Source organism: Myotis lucifugus, unplaced genomic scaffold (assembly GCF_000147115.1).
Source record: "Myotis lucifugus unplaced genomic scaffold, Myoluc2.0 scaffold_278, whole genome shotgun sequence".
NCBI lineage: Eukaryota > Metazoa > Chordata > Mammalia > Chiroptera > Vespertilionidae > Myotis > Myotis lucifugus.
Genome location: NW_005871326.1, coordinates 106376 through 126700, shown reverse-complemented (window position 1 = coordinate 126700; position 20325 = coordinate 106376). Strand labels below are relative to the sequence as shown.

At 41.1% G+C, this 20325-nt stretch overlaps 2 protein-coding genes across 6 annotated transcripts in view; one reads left to right on the top strand and one right to left on the bottom strand.

The window, feature by feature from the left end:
• The first annotated feature begins 3 nt into the window (after positions 1-3).
• On the top strand, positions 4-9630 carry JKAMP (JNK1/MAPK8 associated membrane protein). Of its 5 annotated transcripts, none has more exons than XM_006099570.2 (7): positions 4-139; positions 2033-2124; positions 2715-2869; positions 4486-4692; positions 6144-6325; positions 7498-7574; positions 9351-9630. In XM_006099570.2, the coding sequence occupies exons 1-7, from the start codon at positions 136-138 to the stop codon at positions 9567-9569; spliced, it is 936 nt and encodes a 311-aa protein (XP_006099632.1). In that variant the 5' UTR covers positions 4-135; the 3' UTR covers positions 9570-9630. The 5 variants fall into 5 exon arrangements, with proteins under 5 accessions (XP_006099632.1, XP_014320550.1, XP_014320551.1 ...); XM_014465064.1 differs by having other exon boundaries at positions 2001-2124; XM_006099571.3 differs by having other exon boundaries at positions 26-139; positions 2051-2124; positions 9351-9569.
• A 5238-nt stretch (positions 9631-14868) lies between these two features.
• Positions 14869-20325, bottom strand: part of CCDC175 (coiled-coil domain containing 175) — a 53717-nt gene continuing 48260 nt past the window's right edge. The window contains exons 16-19 of the mRNA XM_023763226.1: positions 19963-20115; positions 17237-17333; positions 15448-15491; positions 14869-15120 (exon numbers count right to left, since the gene is read on the bottom strand). Of these exons, the coding sequence (XP_023618994.1) occupies positions 14869-15120; positions 15448-15491; positions 17237-17333; positions 19963-20115 (546 nt within the window). The remainder of the gene's footprint in view (positions 15121-15447; positions 15492-17236; positions 17334-19962; positions 20116-20325) is intronic.

Below are 20325 nucleotides of genomic sequence, written 5' to 3'. Positions count from 1 at the left end.
GGGGGCGGAGCTTCGGAGCGGTCGCCCGGGTTACCAGGAGGCGGACCCGCCTAGGCGTCCGTAGCCCGGATGTCCGGGCGCAGCGGGCCCTGCGGCTGATCCTGGAGCTTCTCCAAGGAAACTTACCCGCGGCCCATGGGTGAGTGGTCGCTGGGGTCCCGGGAGCCTTTGCAAAAGCTTCTAGCCTTGGCTGCTGCGCGGGGCTCCGCTCATCCTCGCTCCCCGCTCCCCCACCCCTCGCCGTGGGGGCGCGCCCTGCACTCTCCTGGGGATGGGGGTGGGGTCGGGGCCTCGGCTCCGGCCCGGATGCCGAGGGGAGGCCGCTGCGCGCGGGGAGGGATGGGTTAGAGGCCTCCGTGGCTGCGGTCGGAGGGTCCCTTCAGTCTCCGCGTCAGTCCTGGCTGAACACTCACCAGGGTGGACTTCACAGCTTAGGGCGCGGGAGCAGAGACTGATGGCCGCATAGCTGTTGTCTCCCGCTTCAGCATCAATCGTGGGTGCAGGGGGTCCGTCACAGAGATTGCAAAAAACAAGTCAGAATGCTAGCTGCAGGGAATGTAAGGAAAGTGATCGGACGCTGGGAGTCGGGGTTTGTTTGGCCGATGATAAGCTGGTGCTGGTTTTCAGGACTTGGGGTTTGAGAAACTTGACTTACATTCAAATAGATTTATTAAGCATCTACTATAGGCAAAGCCTGTGTAGGAAAACTTCCAATTCTTTAACCCGGGGCTTCTCAAAAAATCAATTCATTTCCGACTATTAGCTGAGAACATTGTGATTACAGTTGGTTTAAAAATTAGTGTCAAAGAAGCCCGGGGATTTAAAAAAGAAACAAACTCAAAAATTTGATAAAAGTGAAACTATTAGACTTGAGGCATTTTAGTCAGTGTTATTTCTGTTGTTTTTTTCTCAACTACAAAAGGAGAAAAAAATCAGAAGTCTATTCAAATTTGAAAGGAGAACAGGGATTGTGGACCAGACAGTCTCTAGATTGTGAATTCATGAAGAGTTTGGGAAATGATTGTTCATCATAATTATAAAATGCATACTTTTCTAATTAATTTGCATTTGACCACAGTTGTTTTGGAATTACTCCACACGAGGCTAAAGGTTCCGTGAAGGCAGGGACTGCCATGTCCCTCTGTGGATCTTTAGTTGACCCTGACCAGTGGAATCTGACTTTTAATGCATGTTCGTTGAATGCGTGAATCAATGAAGGAAGGGAAATGTCCCTGATGAAAAAAACAACCCTCCTTCAATAACCTCTACCTGTTGATGAGGTCAAAGACAGTCGGTCGGCCCTGAGTGGTTTTGTAAAGAACAGCTGCTTTTAATTTCCCTGAGCCTCCAAGATCAGGGGGTTGATTCAGGCAGTGGTTCCAAGTATTGGTCAGAGGACCCGTGACAGCCTTGATGAAGTTGTCAGCTGTCCTTGACAAAAGTTAGGACAATGTAAGTAAGCCTTTTATAAAGGTGAATTTATTTACTCTAAAGGCCCGCCCTTTATTCTGAAATTATGTTCTTTCTGCTTTTCTGGTATTAAAATGTGTCCTGTTATGAAAGAAGGTGATAGTAGATAGTGTGTGTGTGTTTGTGCACATGCACTTAATGTCCTGACTGAGCAAAATAAAAAGTAGTGATCCTCTACTAATCCTCTTATTAGAAAACCATTTAAATTCAGAAGGCTAGACACCTAATCAAGGGGAGTGCTGGCTGGAGCTCCTGGAGACGGGCCAGGTTAGGCTTTGAGTTCCAGGGATACCTCCTGACCTGCAGGTAGAGGACTGAGGATGTTCATCACAAGAAACAGTATTAACAACAAGGTTCCAGTATAACTTTGTGCAGTGTCGTGTCACAGTGTAAAGGAGAAATTTAATTTTTAAAATAAATGCAGAAGACTTTTGCCACGATCCATATGATTATTTTATTTGAAACTGTACTGAGATATTTCTGCCAAGTGCTGCAACTATTATTGCATTATTTGTTTATAATCACAAAAGATGTTACTGTACTGGCATTTGTTTTTAAAAAGCTGTCGATATTCAACCAGCATGCCTCGGACTTTACTGTGGGAAGACCCTCTTATTTAAAAATGGCTCAACTGAACTGTATGGAGAATGTGGGGTAAGTCTTAATGTTTGTATGTTCATTTGTAAAATCTTTTTGCTTTTGTAATATTTTCACATGTAGTGTATCTTTTTTCTTCAGTCTACTCATTAATTTCTAAAAGACTATGTAGGCATTAATAAAATCTTTGTGTTGTCATATTGATTTTTTATAATACATCTTTCTTTACAGTCACAGTTACTGTGTTTTTAAGAACATTTTATAATTTTAGAGTAATTTTAAATTACTTTTTATTAATGATACAGTACAGTGACTTGGATATGCAAGTCAGTTAACATTACAATTCCAGAACACTTGTTTGCAATTATTTTTATACGATGTTAATAGCTACGTTTGTCATTTAATATTAGTCAACTATTTTAGTAACTTAGTAAAAGGACTCCTTTTACAGTTGGTTTCATACAGATATAGGCAAATACAGTGTAGATTTCTTTTTATTTTACTTATGCTTTCTCTTTTTTATATCTAAAAGATGCACATGTAAATAGATGTTTAAACAGAAATGGGACATTTTATAGAAAGATTTTGGGGGTGCTAATGTTCTAAAGTAATATCTGTACATAAAATATTATTTTTATATGTTGTAGGTGTGTCCAAGAGGACAGAGAACAAACGCACAGAAGTACTGCCAGCCTTGCACAGAATCTCCAGAGCTCTATGACTGGCTCTATCTTGGATTCATGGCTATGCTTCCTCTTGTTTTGCATTGGTTCTTCATTGAATGGTACTCGGGGAAAAAGAGGTTAGCACTTCCTATGAATGTATCTGGATGCACTGATGCTGGAATAATTATTAGTCAGAATCAAATAATTATACTTCTGTTGTTTGTTTTAAAAGTGGTAAGCCTGTTTTGGTTTTATATTCTGATTACTCTTGATTGTGGCAAGAAAACTTAATGATAGGGCATGCCTCAATATGTATTGAGGGAAGTATCCTTTGTCTGTTTTACTTTAAATGAGTTTGAAGGAACTTTTTTTTTTACATGTCTTTCTTTTTTGTTGAAGAAATTGAAAACATTTTAAAATTATCATCTTTATTGTTTTTTTTACAAAGAATTGCTTTATTGTTCTAGAACTAATACTTTGTGATTTAATTTACTACTAGTAATCTAGTGTAATGTAGTTAAAATGCTATGGCTGCAACCTAGTTATGAAAACTCATGCTAGCACATTATCTCCATAAGCATCTATTAAGCACTGTGTTTTATGTTCATAAGATCAGAGGAGGAAATACACAAATCACTGACATGGTTTATAGTCATAATCTTTTAGAGAAGACACATGTATATATAACTGAATGTAATATAAGTCAGTCTTAAAACTATATAAACAAACGTGTGTAAAAGCACTGTAAACAAAATGCTCTGGAATCATGAAGAAAGGAAGAGATAAATTGTGCTTGGTAGGATCTGAAAGACTTGGGGGAAAAAAAAAAAGACCGTTTTAGGCAGAGGAAAGAGCTTGAGCAATGGCATGGAGGTATGAAATGTGTAGCTTTTCAGCGGTTGTGCTCAGCTTCGAGGAAATGAGATCCACATTGAGTGGGTGTGAGAGTCGTCAGGCTTAGTTTTATGCCCCGGAGGAGCGAGAGTAGTTTTGAAGCCTAAGTACAATGGGAATAAACACTTCAGAAAAAGTGCTGGCCCTGGCCTGTGTGGCTCAGGTGGTTGGGCTTCGTCCAGTGCACCAAAAGGTTGCTGATTCCATTCCTGGTCAGAGCATATGCCCAGGTTATGGACTTGATCCCTAGTAGGGGGCGTGCAGGAGGCATGTTTCACTCTCACATCAATATTTCTCCCTCTCCCTTCCTCTCTCTAAAAATAAATTTAAAAAATATTTTTAAAAATAAACAGTGATAAAAGACAATTTAATAGAAAGGTTAACTCTAGGGTAGAGACAGATGTGTGGAATGGGGAGAAACAGGTAGATATAAGTTGTTGTTCTAGTTATTGGGTTAGATGGTGAGCTTACAGTATTATACTCTATAACTAATATATTAGGTATAATTTTTGTGTACTTTTTATATTTAAGATAATTTTAAAATGATGCATAAGTAACTAAGAACATTTTAATAGCAATTTGGCGAGGCACTAAAGATAAGGGTAGATCTAATTTCTGCTCTTCTGCACATTTAGGTGATACTGGCACGGTATAATCCCTTTTTAGTAAACAAGGTTAAACTCTTCTCAAGTGGTTTTCATGTATGTTTGACTTTTCTTATCTGTTAAGAAGATATTTTGTTTCAGGAGTCAACAGTTAAAATTTCTTTACCGAAACCATATCTTGAATCATATCCAGGCTTTATGAAAAGCCATTTAGCACTAAGTTTTGGGTAATGGTGCTTCTTTTGTTTTGCTAGTTCCAGTGCACTTTTCCAGCACATCACCGCATTATTTGAATGCAGCATGGCCGCTATCATCACCTTACTTGTGAGTGATCCAGTCGGTGTTCTTTATATCCATTCATGCCGAGTACTGATGCTTTCTGATTGGTACACGATGCTTTACAACCCAAGTCCAGATTACGTCACCACCGTGCACTGTACTCACGAAGCTGTCTACCCACTGTAAGTGTTTATCTAGACTTAAGATCATGTTTTGAAAAATGACAATTATAGATTTAATTCATTTCCATAGGCCTTGAGCATCATAAAATGGCATCTAGGCCCTGGGGGAAATATACAGAAATGATTTTCTTCTCTTAAGGGATACATCGTCTGATAGGAGAAAATAGAAATACAGCTTAGTATAATAGAAGTGAAAGTGTTTTTGCGTTGGCGTTGAAGTATGTGTAAACACAAAATAAGCCATCTGTGTTTCTTAGAAAGGGATTTATAAGGAACACCTTTTTGATACACAGCAGAGAAGCAATATCTGACATATGGGAAAGAGTATGGGCTTTGGAGCTGAAAGCAGGCTTGAGTTTGAATCCTGGGTCTGCCAGTTGTCCTGTTAACTCGAGCATGTTAGGAGCCTCTTGTAACTCACATTGGGAAAATGGGAATGATGATCCCTCGTAAGGTGATTTTGAGGATTAAATAAATCCATACAGATCAGATACTGTGCAGTGCTTCACGTATGGGAAGCACCCAACAGTAGCTGAAATTATTATTAGAGGGTTTGGGTTAATGTTCTTTTTTCCCCTGTTTTTCCAAATAAGTGTAATTTCCATCAAAATATTTTGTTTTAAAAATATCAAATTCATAACATTCTATATAATATCATTCCAGACTACATTATTTTTAGAATTTCTGTAAATGGTTGGTGTTCATTTGATGTGTTCTTTTTGGTAAAGGTATAGTAGAAGAGTCTGGTATTTATGTTCTAGTCCTAGCAAGTGTTCATTACATAATATGCTCGATAAAATAGTCCTTTTTGAGAAAGTTCTAATAGTACTAAGTGTCAAAGTACACATGCACATATGTAAAAAGGTAATTTTCAAAAAATAAGATCCAGATGTAAAGATATGAAAATCTTTTCCACCTGCCCAGCTTTAAGTCCTATCTCTCTCTACATGTATTTATAGCTAAAATTTATATATAAAGGACTGATAAAATCCCCTGATTTAATAGAGCTGTACCATCAGCTTCAATTAATGAAATAATGGCTACATAGTATTTCACATAACATTTAACCAGTTATCTGTTGTTGAATATTTATTTTGTTCCTTAGTTTTCTTTATTATATGATCCAATAAAAACCTTGTTCATAAAGTTATTTTTGTGAATCCCTGATTATTTCCCTTTGAAAATTTCTGCAAGTAAAATTGCTGGATCGAAGGATATAAACATTTTTTTAGGATTTTGGATACACATTTCCAAACTGCCTTGGGAAGGGACCAGCATGCACTTTTCAGAAATGGTATGAGGGTCCTTTTGGGAAACCGTCCACCAATGTGAATATTCAATGGGTAGATGTAATATGCTTTTTTAACCTTTTATAGGACCTTTGATTTAAAAATGATCAATGATAAAGTATTTTAAAAGTATTTTTGATCATGTAATTATTTATTTTATAGCTACACCATTGTATTTATCTACTATGCGTTCTGCTTGGTGTTAATGATGCTGCTCCGACCTCTGCTGGTAAAGAAGATTGCCTGTGGGTTAGGGAAGTCGGATCGATTTAAAAGTATTTACGCTGCACTTTACTTCTTCCCCATTTTAACTGTGCTTCAGGCAGTTGGTGGAGGCCTTTTATGTAAGTTTCTTGGGTAAATAGCTATATATTTATTATATGTGATCAACAATGTTTTCTCTGAGTATAATTTTGGAGCTTTTTCTTTAAAATGGAATTTTTTAATTCTTGAAAATAAACCACAGTATATATTTTTGCTAAAACATATAATAAGCCTTATTTTTTTTTTAAATCATTTTTTTTGGAATGAAATAGAAATTCTCAGGAAATCAGTGGCAGCTAACCAAAACTGATTTTTATTTAGAGAATATTTTGTATTTGAAGTTTATAACCTAAACAGAAAGATTTTTAAAACCCAAGTATAAATTAGAAAACAAAAACTGGTTTTTGCATATAATATATGGAAATTACTCTTGGTAATGTGTACTATTTATCAAGTTAGATTTTAGATTTCTAAGTTTCTTTATGAAAACCTTTTAGATACAGTAAAATAATCTTCAGTATATTCTTTATTTTAATACTAGAGGCCTGATGCACGAAATTCGTGCACTCGGGGGAAGGGGGAGGGCCCTCAGCCCAGCCTGCACCCTCTCACAGTCCGGGAGCCCTCGGGGAATGTCTGACTGCCGCTGCGCTCGCCATCCATGAGCCCGGCTTCTGGCTGAGCAGCACTCCCCCTGTGGGAGCACACTGACTGCCAGGAGGCAACTCCTGCGTTGAGCGTCTGCCCCCTGGTGGTCAGTATACATCATAGCAACCGGCCATTTGGTCGATTTGCATATTACCCTTTTATTATATAGGATAGCCATTCATTCATTTATTCAGCAACCATTTAGACTAAATTGTTATGCAAAGGAAGAATAAGAAAAAGTTGGTGTTAAAGGGTTCACATATTAGTAAGAAAGCTGTAAGTAGCTGAGGGGACATAGCGTGGTACTTATTTGAATATGTGACATTGACTGGGATTTTGACATTGACAAGGATGTTAGATACCATCTTTTATATGGATGTTAGATACCATCTTTTATACACTGTGGAGCCAAAAACATTTACTGTCTGGCCCTTTACAGAGAGCCTTTGCTGACCCCTGCCTCAGGGCACCGAGGCTTCCGTCTCTCACAGGACTGATTGAGAAAGTTTTCAATTATGGGGAGAATTAAACTTTTGAAATTTTTTGATGGTTTATTTCAAAAATTTGCTTAATTTTCAACATAATGCCAATGTTTGTTTTTCAGATTACGCCTTCCCATACATTATATTGGTGTTATCTTTGGTTACTCTGGCTGTGTACATGTCGGCCTCTGAAATAGAGGTAGGAAAAATGTTTTCCTTTGTTAGAGATTTTTTTTATGGGTTTGACAATTGAATAGCAGTATAATACATATGATATGACATAGCACAACTGGTTGTTTTAGTAATCTTTGGCTAGTTGATGTCATTACGTAGCTTATGAAGGGTTGTATACTAGACTGTATTTGCTAAGTAGTCAGGCTCAACTATCTAGCATGTTGGAGAAAAAAATCACATAATTTACTCAGAAAATATTTAATTATGAAATGTTGAAAACAACACCATTTTGAGGGAAACGTAAAAATGCTTTATGATATATAGAACTAATTTTACAGTATATTTTACAATGGCAACACTGTCATCAGTAATTATACTGTACATTCTCCACCTTTCTGTATTTTGTCTCCAATTTTATTTTCTTGATTATGGATGTTTATAGTTGTCCTCTAATATCTATACTATTTAACACTAACAGTAACATTACTTCTGATACTGTTTCTGTTTTGAGATACCCATTTGTGCTTCTGACTTTTCAGTATTTCTGTGGAAGGTCACTGTTAGAAAGGACTCCTCATTTTGAGGCTGACCTCTGAAGGAATAGCGTGTCAGTGGCTTAGTACTGTTTCACCCGAGCTTGCTAACCTAGTGCCCATGCACTGTCTTCGCTGCCCACTGCACATGATAAGACATGTGCCTTCTCATAATTCTTAACCTTAACCCAGGGATATTATATTTTAATTTAATCCAGAGATTAAAGTACAATTAATTTAATCAAAAGCTTGATCCAAAGAAAGTAAGTTGTTAACTATTTTGGAATGCTTGCTGTTGATGCCTCTCTTTCAGTTCATTTGTGAAAAGGTGAGAGGGAATGACTGACAGGGAAAATAATGTAGGAGAGGAACAGACAGAATATTTTGATGTTGATTATTCAATTGTTTCCATTTCCCCTTTATAATCTTTAATCATTGTTGAAATATGTATAATTAAAGAAGATAAGCAAATTAGTTTTAGCATGTTTTTCAATGCTAGGGAAATATTTGAATAAAATGAAGTTTGTGAACTTGTTTATTATCCATAACTACTATAGGTAGTAGTTATGTTAGCTTGAAACTTATTTGTATCCCTGCCCCTGGGAATCTCTCCTATATAAAATGTTCATGTACTTCAATTAGGACTCCACCCATAAATCCGAGAGACCTGGATCAGGAAAAGACAGTCTATAAGTCTAGCTTTAGGCAAGTTAAAGAGCCATTTAGTAAGAGAAAGTTAGTAATGGAATATTGCAAATTCCATTTCAGTATGTTTATTAGCACATTCAGCTATTACTTTAATAATAATTTGGGCCTTCCCATTTCTGCATATTATAGAGCTGTGTTCAAGAATAAAAAGAAACCAGAGTAGGTCCCGTGTCATTTCTGCTCCCTGCTACCGGTCCAGGCAGCAGACCCCAGGAGAGCTGGAGGTTAGGGAAGCTGGTGTGTGCGCCGTTTCTCACCTGTAGACGCAGCTGCAGGGCAGGAGGAAGGCACGTCACGTGGCGTTCCCCTTCCAGCTCATTCCTTCAGAAGCAGCCCTAGTGCTTCCCGCATTGACTCCGGTCCTGTGCTGCTTCAGGGCTTACGTGACCTCAGCCAGGAAGCCTCACCCTGCTCCTCGGCAAGTGTAGAGGCTAGCAAGTGCTCTCAGGTCCCTTTAGCTCAAAGTCTGTGATTGAGGTTATGACTTTTAAATAATACATTTAAATCAAAATATAAGTGATTATCTGTTTCTCTCTTCTTCCTTTTATAAAATGATACAGAACTGCTATGATCTTCTAGTCAGGAAGAAAAGACTCATCGTTCTCTTCAGCCACTGGCTACTTCATGCTTACGGGATCATCTCCATCTCCAGAGTGGATAAGCTCGAGCAAGACTTACCCCTTTTGGCCCTGGTACCCACGCCAGCCCTTTTTTACTTGTTCACAGCAAAGTTTACTGAACCTTCACGGATACTCTCAGAAGGAGCCAATGGACACTGAATATAACATGCCAAAACCCCTAAGAAGTATTCTTAATAAAAAAGTAAAGAAATTAAAAATGTATTAGTTCTCTTCTGTCATACATGGGAATGAGATTGTCAATATGTCGAAATGTTTTTGGTTGGTTTGATTTTGTTTCTGACCTAAGACTTTATGGTTAGACTTAGAAAATACAAACACTATAATACTCTCTTACATAGTATAATACACTATCCCCGCTTATAGCACACTATTATATGACAGGAAGCCTATCTCTTGGTTATTGTTTAGAGCAAAAACATGCTTCTGTTTTTATTAAATACTTTAATAAGTATAATATGGAATTCTTAGCTTTGGCACGATTGTACTTGCCTGATGTGTTTCAACCTGGCTTTCAAGTGTAATGAATTATAAAGACACATACCTGTGGGGTCTGGTAGCAAGCATGGAAATGTAAAGTATGTTGTTTTTTGTTATCTGTTTATTTTCACCAATATAGTATTTTCATCAAAAATAGAGCATAATTTATATATAACAGGTTTTCTGTTTATAGGTAGTTTGGTTGAAAATATCTTCATATTATTCCTGTTTCTGTAAAGAAAAACAGTAATGAAAAAAGTCTCAAATGTTCTGACATTTGTATTTGCCACACTAATTGTGGAAATTAAAAATATTAGGTAGTGAGATTAATGTCTTTTTCCCACGTGAATAAATACATGTACTCACATATTTCCTTCCTCTTACATCTTATTTAAAAAATTTGATTTTAGACAGAGAAGGGAAGAGAGAGAAACATCAATTGGTTGTGCAGAGATTGAACGGGCAACCTAGGTACGTGCCCTGACCGATCGAATCTGCAAACTTTTGGTGTATGGGATGATGCTCCAACCAACTGCGCCAGCCAGCTGGGGCTTATATATTATTTTTTAAGGATGCATACACATGCCACATTTTTTTGATCCTGGGACACATTTTTCTCCACATTGGGACATCTCTGAATTAGGCTGCATCACACAATTGATGGCTTCTTAGATTTAACAAAATGCAGAATCTCTACAGCATAGGAACAGTTTTACTGTGGTTGTTAGGTATGCTGCTTGTCGATTTTTATACTCTGAATAGACTTATGGTTGTAACCATGGAAGTAAGATTTTTATTTACTGATTCTGCTATTGGTGGAGGTAACCCAAGTTTGTTAAATCTCAAACTTTAAGACTTTCATTGACAGTTGCAAATTGTGAAAGAATGTGCACTCACTTTCTCTATAGTTTTGTTTATGCCTTTTGAATTCACAGCAGTTGTATCCTTGGAATTATTTTGTTATTTTTTCTTCGTTACTATCTTTTTCACAATACGTGCAGCCAACGGAAAACGGACTTTTTTGGTACGTGTCTGTTTGGTCGTCTTTTCTGTAGGAATAAAAATAAAATTGTAAAAATTCTCTATGTATTTCAGACAGGTTTGGGTGGTTATTAGTATCCATTAAAATTCTAAGTTGCCCAAAGAATCCCTCCGTTGGGCAACTGCACAGTTGGAAAGGGGGAGGCCTGGGGGGTCATGTATCCGATTACCAGGACTGTTCTTTTCCCACCACATTTGGAACCATCTTAAGGCATCTTCTCTGATGTTCTATTCTAGCAGAAAAGTGTGTATGCAAAAGGAGAAATCATGCAGGTAATTATGATTACAACTCAAAGGCAAAGGAATACTTAATACATATCTGCATTTTTAATTTGCACTGTGAAGAACAAGAGGAATAATTCATAGCACCTGTGGCTGCTAATGTTAATTAGCTTGTTAAAACATGGTTATTAAGAAATACACCAAAACCACCCTTGTCTAGCTCGACTTTGTCTTGACGTAGGTCCTTGTAGTATATTACAACTCACTGCTATAGTAATAACTGTGCTAACCAGTGCTGGATAGGTTATTTAAAGTCAAAATATTTTCTGATTTGGGTCATTTGTTACCTTGTTACCTATTTGCCTAAAACCACTGGTTTGCAAGACTTGACCGCACATTGGAACCAGCTGGAGAGACTTTCTAAAAACATGCCTGGGTCCCAGCCCCAGAGACTCATGGTGAATTGGTCTGGGGTATGGGCCAAAGAGTGTAAAACCTTCTCCAGGTGATTCTAATGTTTGAGAACCGTTGTCTAAACTCTCTTCCTAGTTCAGATTTTAATTTTTCCAAGAGACCTTTTCACAATTTTTGGGCAAATGATTTTTAAAATTATTTCTTACTGAAATTTTGATTCTGCTAGATTATAACTGTGTTCTTTTCCATTAAATGATCAAAATACAGATAATTGTATCAAGTTCTTGTCCATCACAATAACAAAAAATAATTATATGATATTTGATCTTTATTTTGAAATATCTCTTGACCTGAAAAGTCTCTACAGAGCAGACATCAAGTTAAAATATTTGGTTAGTATACAGATTATTTATCTGCATTCAAAATTATAGGACTTTTGGAATTTTAAAACATTATTTTTAATGCTTTAAAAAAATCCATATTCAGTTGCTATTTGGTTTAGGTATACACTACACATTAACTTATTTACTTGTTTACAAGAAAGAATATTAAGGCAAAAAGTAACGATCTTAGATTTCAGGATGAAGCCTGGTACTTTCTGACAAGCCAACCCCCCACTCTTGCCAGCTGGAACCCCAAATCTCCACTCAGCCATGCTGCTGCAGTTCTTGGCCAGGTGATCGGGGCTGCTCCTTTGGGAAGACATCCCTGTGTATTCCCAACACCCAAAAAGACTCCGACACCCCACTTTATCTTCCCCCATAGCCACTCATTAGGAGGAGTCCCCGGGATTCTAATCGTCTCTTGTCTCGGTCTCACAGGATGTGCACTCTGACATTCATACTGGGTGTCATTCAACTCGGGCAGCATTTGTTCTGGAACCAGACTCAACGGTGCTCACTCTGCTAATTAAGCTAGTGCAGTGTTCCTGGAGAGGGTCGGGACCTGCTGGGCGGCAGTGACATGATGTGTCCAGAAGAGGGCAGGGGAGAGCTGTTGAGCTGAAAGAGATCAAGGCCTTGTCTAGAAGTCGCATCTGTGAGAGAAGCCATTCAACAAGAACATTTCAAAGCTAGATTACAGGTGGCTCAGAGGTGGCCAAGTAATTCCCGGGACCAAATCTGACCTCAGGAGGGTGGTAGGCTTCAGGGATCTGATACGTGCTTAATAAAGGTCTAATGCTTTCTTACTGCTGCTATCACTTACAGTTTACAACCAGGGAGGCTAAATAGCACGTGAGAAGCAAAGCTGCAATGTGAGCCCACATGGTGCCACTGCTCCAGGAGCAAAAATCAGCGGAGCTAAGGGGGCAGCAATCTTCCTTCAGATCTCAGCTCCATTTCCAGTTCTTCAGAGCCGTCTCCCGACCCCTAACTAGGGCAAGTCTCCCTCTTAGGTTCTTAAGTTCTTAGGCGCCCCCCCTTCAGGACACTTATGACACTGACATTTTACACACATCTGTGCAATACCCGATTTTCCCACCACACCGGCGGCGGACCAACTACACCTGAGGGGCAATTCTGCTCCCCTGGCAGAGTTGAGTCGTTGAGTAGGAGACCTTTCATGGCTGGCAAAGCCAGAAATATTGTCTGGCCCTTTAAAGTTTGCCAACCTCTGGACCTGACTGATTTCCACTGGGCAGGGACTAGACCTATTTTCATTCCCTATTGTAACCCCACAGCCTGATAGAATAGTTGGCACAGAATAGACATTTGATAAGTACTTGTTGAATACAGTTTAGAGTTGATAGTGAAACATGGATGGAACTTAACAGCAGGACCAACCAGAGGAAGGCAAATACGCTCACTGAAGGCTCCCCCAGGAGGCTCTGCGTCAGGCCGGCCGGCCAGCTCCCCCAGGCCCACAGCCTCCATCCGCGCACCTGGAGGCTCCTCTCTTTCACAGTAAACCTTGCCCACTACCCTCCCTGCCTCTGAATCTCTGCCAAATGCAAGTGGTGGTGACTGCCCGCCTTGCTGTCCCAAGTTCTATGCCTCGGCTTTTCAATGCAGTCTATTTAAATCTGCCCCAACACAAGGATTCCATTAGGCTTCAGACAAAAATGGAAGATACGCTCACGAGAAAATAATGCAATTGACACTTAGAGATGATTTAGCTCCTCAAATTCCGCCTGATCCACAGTTGCTGGGGATGGCCTGGCCTTGCAAAGAAAATACAAAGTGAGGCAAGGCCCACCAGGGACCCTTGAAGCACTCAGACCTAAGAAGTATCACCAGGCACCAGCAGGAAGACCAAGACAGCTTCCTGGCTGATACGAAGGGGCTTTCCCACAAAACGCTTCATTGGCTGCCTAAGCATTCCTTCTCCTGTCAGCAATACCCTCAGAACACTGGTTTTTAGCAAATATTGAAACGGTGTTTAATCCCATCACTTTTTCTCATCTTAACTTTTATTATATTTCATTTTACTTTCTACACCCCACCTTTATAAGTACTTATCTAATGAAGATGCTCTTTAAAATTAAACCTTAATGACCTCTACTAAATCCATATACTTGCTGAATGACTTTTTTTTTTCCATTTCGCAACTCCATCGCTCTCCTGCACTCTATTCTCCTGCCTCCTCCCCAACCTTCGCTCCCTGCCTGGGACCCCCTGCCGCACCTGTGTGAGGGCTCGGCTCCACTGCCCTGGACAGGGCTCTGAGTTAGAGAAGGAATTAAAGAGGAAGCTGATATTCCTCTGGAGCAGCGGTTCTCAACCTGTGGGTCACGACCCCTTTGGCGGTCGAATGACCCTTTCACAGGGGTCGCCTAAGACCATCCTGCATATCAGATATTTTCATTAGGATTCATAACAGTAGCAACATTACAGTTATGAAGTAGCAACGAAAATAATTTTATGGTTGGGTCACAACATGAGGAACTGTATTTAAAGGGCCAGGAGGATGAGAACCACTGCTCTGGGGAGACCCGGCTGCTTGATCCTGAGGGGACCAATCCTGCGCTATAGGATGTATTCACATCTCGAGAGCCCCAGAAGGCATCCCTAGACCGGGAAGAAAAGGTAAACTGATGCTCAGTATCTCCTGTTTATGAAGACAAGGAAATGTGTGAAAGAGTTTGGAAAGACTGCTTTGGAAAGTGTTCAAAATAAGAGTTTAAAACATCAGAAATAAGTTGAGGTTCCGTTACAGAGAAAACTCTCTTAGGTAGAAGGGAGACTGTCCGGCGCTGCCGTGTTCGACCCCGCAGATGAGAATCGGTGCTCACCGGAATGTCTGGGGCATGATGAGGGGTGGGTTGTTGGCCATAACTAAGTTACTAGTAGGCACGCTTATCTGGGGGAGGGCTTTCTTGATACCACCAGCCATGTAAACGAGCAGGAAGTTCTTGGTTAGCCAAAGCTCTTGAGGTGCCCTTACCAGGAATTTCCACAGTGGCTAGGAACCACAACTCTTGAAGATTCCCTTGTAACCAAATACTGATTTTCTCAATTTTTTCGTCTCTTTCACACAGCCTGTCTATTAGACTTTTTATTTCTTGCAAAGTATCTTCACAATCACCTACAAATTCCTTTAAAAAAAAAAGTAGCATATTTTTGGGTGTGTATGAATTGCAATACAATAAAAAAACATATTCTGTCCAGGAAATCATATCCAAGACAAAAAAATATATATGCAAAATTGGTATTAGTTGTGCAAAATAAATATGTATACACAGCAAATTCGCCAAGTTCTATAAGAGATCTCAGAAGAAATGGATTAGTAAATCACTGAACTAAAAAATGTTTCCAATGGTTAATTTTCTTATGGAGCTGTAATTGACATAGAACATTACATTGTTTGGTAGGTAAATGCTTTTAGAAATAGGATACTTACGGGGGTAAAACAAAAAACTCACCTTTAAAGTGATCTGCAATTCTGCCCACAAATTCAAATATTGTGCTAAAATAAAGATTTTCAAAATGCACAGGTTACTGAAACAATTGGAACATTTTTATCAAAGAAATGCTATGTGTGTCTCGAAATTGTTTTGTGTAAAAAATTTCAAAATGACAGAAGAATTAGATCAGACTCGCCCTCCCACTGCCAACAGGCAGAAAATGGGACCGTGTCAGGCAGGTGGGTGAGGGGTCTTCAGATGGCCCCAGCCCCCAGCTGCCGAGTTACCCCGGACATCGAACTGCCCCAGCAGAAGTCATGTGGGGCAGACCCGAGTTGTCTCCACCAAGTTCTGACCAAACTGTCAATTTGTGAGCAAAGTAAATGATGTGCAATATCTGTTACACTGCAATATGCTCCCCTTTCTTCTCTCTTTAAAAATCAATAAAAACCATATCCTTGGTGAGGATTTAAAAACAAATAATAAAATAAAAAAACACTTGTAGATAAATAGTAACCCCAAACTGGAAAGAATTCAAATGCCCTTCAGCTGGTGAATCCTATATAATAAAAGGCCAGAGGCCATAAACGTCATGACCAGAACGACCACTAGACCACTCACCATGAGGTGGCATTGACCACCTCTCGGTCCCTACACCACTGGTCCACGAGCAGCGGCAGGGCGGAACTGGGGACTGGCGAGTGGGCTGAACGGCTGACCTCTTGGTCCCTGCTCCCGGCCAGCAGGCTCCGATGGATCAACGATGGTGAACGGGGCATTCCGGGTGGGTGGCGGGAGGACCGGGCTGGCTGTCAGGCCGTTGGGATCACCAGCTCATCCCTGGCTGCTCGGGGGCTCAGGCCTGCGGGAAAGCGTGCGTGGGCAACTTCACCTCCATGCGTGTGCTCCAGGCCGGCCGCTGATGGAACGTGCTACCTGCTCGGGGTTGCTCACTCTGGGGCAGGTAGGCCATGGGCACGCCCCGCAGCTTCCGTCAGTGCCTCAAGCCCCAGCAGCAGCGGCAGGGGCAGCAGCGGCAAGGGGCAGCAGCGGCAGGGGCAGCAGCGGTAGGGCGGCAGCGGCAGGGCAGCAGCGGCAGGGGCAGCGGCAACGCGCGGCGCCTGCATGAGCGGCCCTGAGCGGGCAGCATGTTCCATCAACCCCCGCCGGGCACACGTGCATGGAAGTGAAGTCACTGGTACAAACTTTCCCCCAGGCCTGAGCCCCCGAGCAGCCAGGGATGAGCTGGTGATCCCAGTGGCCTGACAGCTCAGCGGCGGAGGTGGCATTCGGCCTGGGGACTGGCAAATGGGCAGAAGACGGCCCTGATCGCAGGAGGCTAGGCCTAGGGACCCTACCCACACGATTTCGTGCGCTGGGCCTCTAGTGGATAAATAAAAAACATGGTACAGCCATGTCGTAGAATACTATACAGCCACATAAAGGAGCCGGCCAATGATACGTGCAACAACATGGCTGGGTCTTAAAAACAGTTTGTTGAGTGAAAGAAGCCAGGTCCAAAAGTGTGCATAGTCTATCATTCCATTTATATCCAATCCTTAGTGACAGAAAGCAGGCCAGTGGTTTCCAAGAACTGGAGGTTGGGTGGGACTACAAAGGAACACAAGGAATGAGAACGCTCTATATCTTGTTTGTGCTGGCAGTGGTTACGATGGAATGCACATTTATCAAAACTCATTGCACTCAAGATGGTGCATGTATTGCATGCAAATCAGTAAAATTTGATTTAAATAAAACAAAAGCTTTCTACTTTATATGTAAAGCTCACCCAGGACACGTTACCTACCGTAATTAGCTACCAGGTGCCAGGACAGCTCACTGTAGATGTACGTGTTGGCTTCTTGTGCGTACGGCTCTATCTTGGTCTTCATGTATGCAATATACTGAAAATCAAAGGCATGGAATTGTTTTAAGCAGTTTGTTACTGTAAGCTAGTTCTCTGTGCAGTCATTCAGTAAACATTTATTGATTCCTCCTCTGTGCCATCAACTGATCTAGGTGCAGTGCTAACAGTGGTGAACAGCCCTGTCAAGCTTACATTCTAGTGAGGGAGAGAAAGATCCGACTTTCTAGCAAGCATTTTGGCACCCAAATAAACACAGTATCTGAATAGAATTTTACATAGAAGAAATTAAATGGTATTCTAAATGCACTCTCTCTCTTCTCTCTCTTCTCTCTCTCTCTCTCTCTCTCTCTCTCACACACACACACACACACACACACACACACACAATGTTCCTTATGCAAAATGGTGTGCAGTGGATGTCACAGCAACGATGCTGCCTGACGGGAAGAACTCAGCATAAGATCAGGGAGAGGGTTTCCTGAGGCAGAAGACCCCATAGAACCGCTCACTGGGCTGGTGATGGTGGTAACAGTGGTTTGGATACTAAAGTCATGGCTTTCTCTTCTGACCACCCACTACTCAGGAACTCTACCGTCTCTGGGAACTCTGAAAGGACGGGCTTTGGGATGTAAACGTGGCACTGGTCCAGTTTCAAGAGAGAAATAGTAGAGACTAAAACTACTGAAAAAAATATAAGAAGTAGCATCCACCATAGAAGGAGATGACATAGAACTGTTTTTAACCCCAGTGGTACAGGGTCTACTCACGCAGCTTTGACCTTGTGTCAGCCTTCGCATGGCTTGGCGGCAGATATTATAGTAAACCAAAGTCAAGTCCAAATCATCATTCCTGCCTCTCTTTGAACGTGGATCACTGTTTGTAGACTTGCCTAGTTCGGCTGGCCTCCCGTAACTCTCAAATGAGTTAACACGCTGAATTGTAATGATCTATTTATAGGCCCGTCTCCTCGGCCAGAGGGTGAGCTTCCCAAGGGCTCGGGCAGTGCCTTATTCAGCTCTATTCACTGCACCTTCCCCAGGGTTTGGGGCTCAGTGGATGCTCAGAGTGTGTGTTGAGTGAAGATACATAATCAGCAAAACAGAATGGTGAGTGAATAAGATAAAAGCACAGGGTCATCCAGAGGAATCAGTAGATTGGGCACTTAATCCAAAAGTGGAACTTTTAGAATGACATAGGCATTCATTTGCTTACACATTACCAAAACAGCAATAACATTCCAAGTATTTTAATAAATAATATATCACCTTGATAGGGAGACAATAGAGTGGAATATTTCCATGAGTGGATGGAATTCCTTATGAGTTTGGTTCAAGGGCTAGAAGAACAAGGATGTGTTGCGTGTGTGGGCGGGGGGGAGGGGAGGGGGGGGGTTATTGATGATGGTACCTGGGCTCCATGGAACACATTTCCCTTCCAAAGTACCTTGGTACCTTTTACGCCATTTTAATTCTACAAAAAATACACATGCTATTGGTGGGAAAAGTGTTGTCATTGAACTAAGGACCACAATCTCCCAGAGAGCTAAAGGAATTTTCTCCTTACTTAGAGTCTTATTGCTGTAGGACTGCTTTTATTTTTCCAACTATTAAAAAATTATTACAAATGCAGAGTCTCACTTTCCTCCTCTATACAAGGGGCAGAATATATTATCCACGTTATAAGGTTACTGGGATCATCCCATGGGACCGAATCCCTCTTACATGTGAGGGACTGCGCAAACAGCTGGGATACACTGACCCACTTCCTGACCCATCGAGGTCACGATGGTTCACTGGGGGAAAAACATACAATCGATATGAAACAGACTGACAACCTAATTTTTAAATTGGGCAACAGAACAAGCACTTCGCAAAGAGGTTATACAAGTGGCCAAAACACATGGACAGGCGCTTCACTCGTCACCAGGAAAATACAAATACTGGGACCCCATCGCACACCCGCCAGAATGGTTACGTTGGAAAAGACCGAGAATGCGGAACAGCTGGTGTTCTCATACATTAATGCCAGAGTGGCCATCACTGCAACGTCTTTGGGAGACCGGCACTGTGCACTAAAGCGGGCGGCATACACCCCATGGCTCTGTGATTCCACTTGAGTGTATGCCCAACAGAAAAACGTACATATGTTCACCAAACAAACATGTACTAGAATGTTCCTAGCAACACTATTTGTAACAGCCCACCGGAGAAACTCTGAACCCCCGTCAACGGTGCAAATAAAGTGTAGTGGAGTCACACAATCGAGTCCCACCCAGAACTAAGAATGAAGGAACCTCAACGGCACCCGACAATAAAGATGAACCTCACAAGCACGGTGTTGAGCAAAAAAAGTGCGCAGTGTCCCATTCCACATGTATAATGCTCAAAAACAGGCAAAACTGGTCTGTAGTGTTAGAAGCCAGTCGGGTGCTGCCCTTGCGAGGCGGTCGGGGACGGGAAGGGACTGGGAGGGTATGTGGACACCAGTACTGCTTTGATTCTTGATCTGGGTGCTGGTCACCCCGGTGTGCTCATTAGGCTGTACACGTATGATTTGGGCACCTTCTTGTAGGTACTTTAAACTTCATTTAAAGGCTTTTAAGAGCTCTTCTCTCATAATGATTATAACCAGAACCACTGTGCACACTGGAGTGCTCTTGAACTTACTTTTTTCAACCTTTCATTTTCCAGGAGCAAGGCTTCTGTTTCTAGGTCATGTGCATAGACTTCATTTTCTAAGTTCTGTAGAATTTCAAAATGACTTTTGAGTCGATCGCTTTCTTGATCTCGCAATTGTTGTAATTCTCGCTTCAGTTTACTCTGCTCAGACATAAAGCCCACAGTTAACTCACAGATTCAACGAGCCGGGCACTGATACATTAGGCCGCCTGGACCACGTTCAGAGAGGAGTCCCAAGTAAGTCCTGAACCATCAGCAAAGGCTATGCAGACCTTCCCGCAGAAAAACTTTATTTTAAATCCAAGAGCTGATTCATGGGAATTTATTCATGGACTTTGGGAAGCAGGTCCA

Bases quoted from the DNA above. Each gene is read 5' to 3' on its own strand.
- JKAMP (XM_006099570.2), top strand. The intron at 4,693-6,143 runs GTAAGTGTTTAT...TTTATTTTATAG, and splicing joins CACGAAGCTGTCTACCCACT to CTACACCATTGTATTTATCT. The intron at 7,575-9,350 runs GTAGGAAAAATG...AAAATGATACAG, and splicing joins TGTCGGCCTCTGAAATAGAG to AACTGCTATGATCTTCTAGT.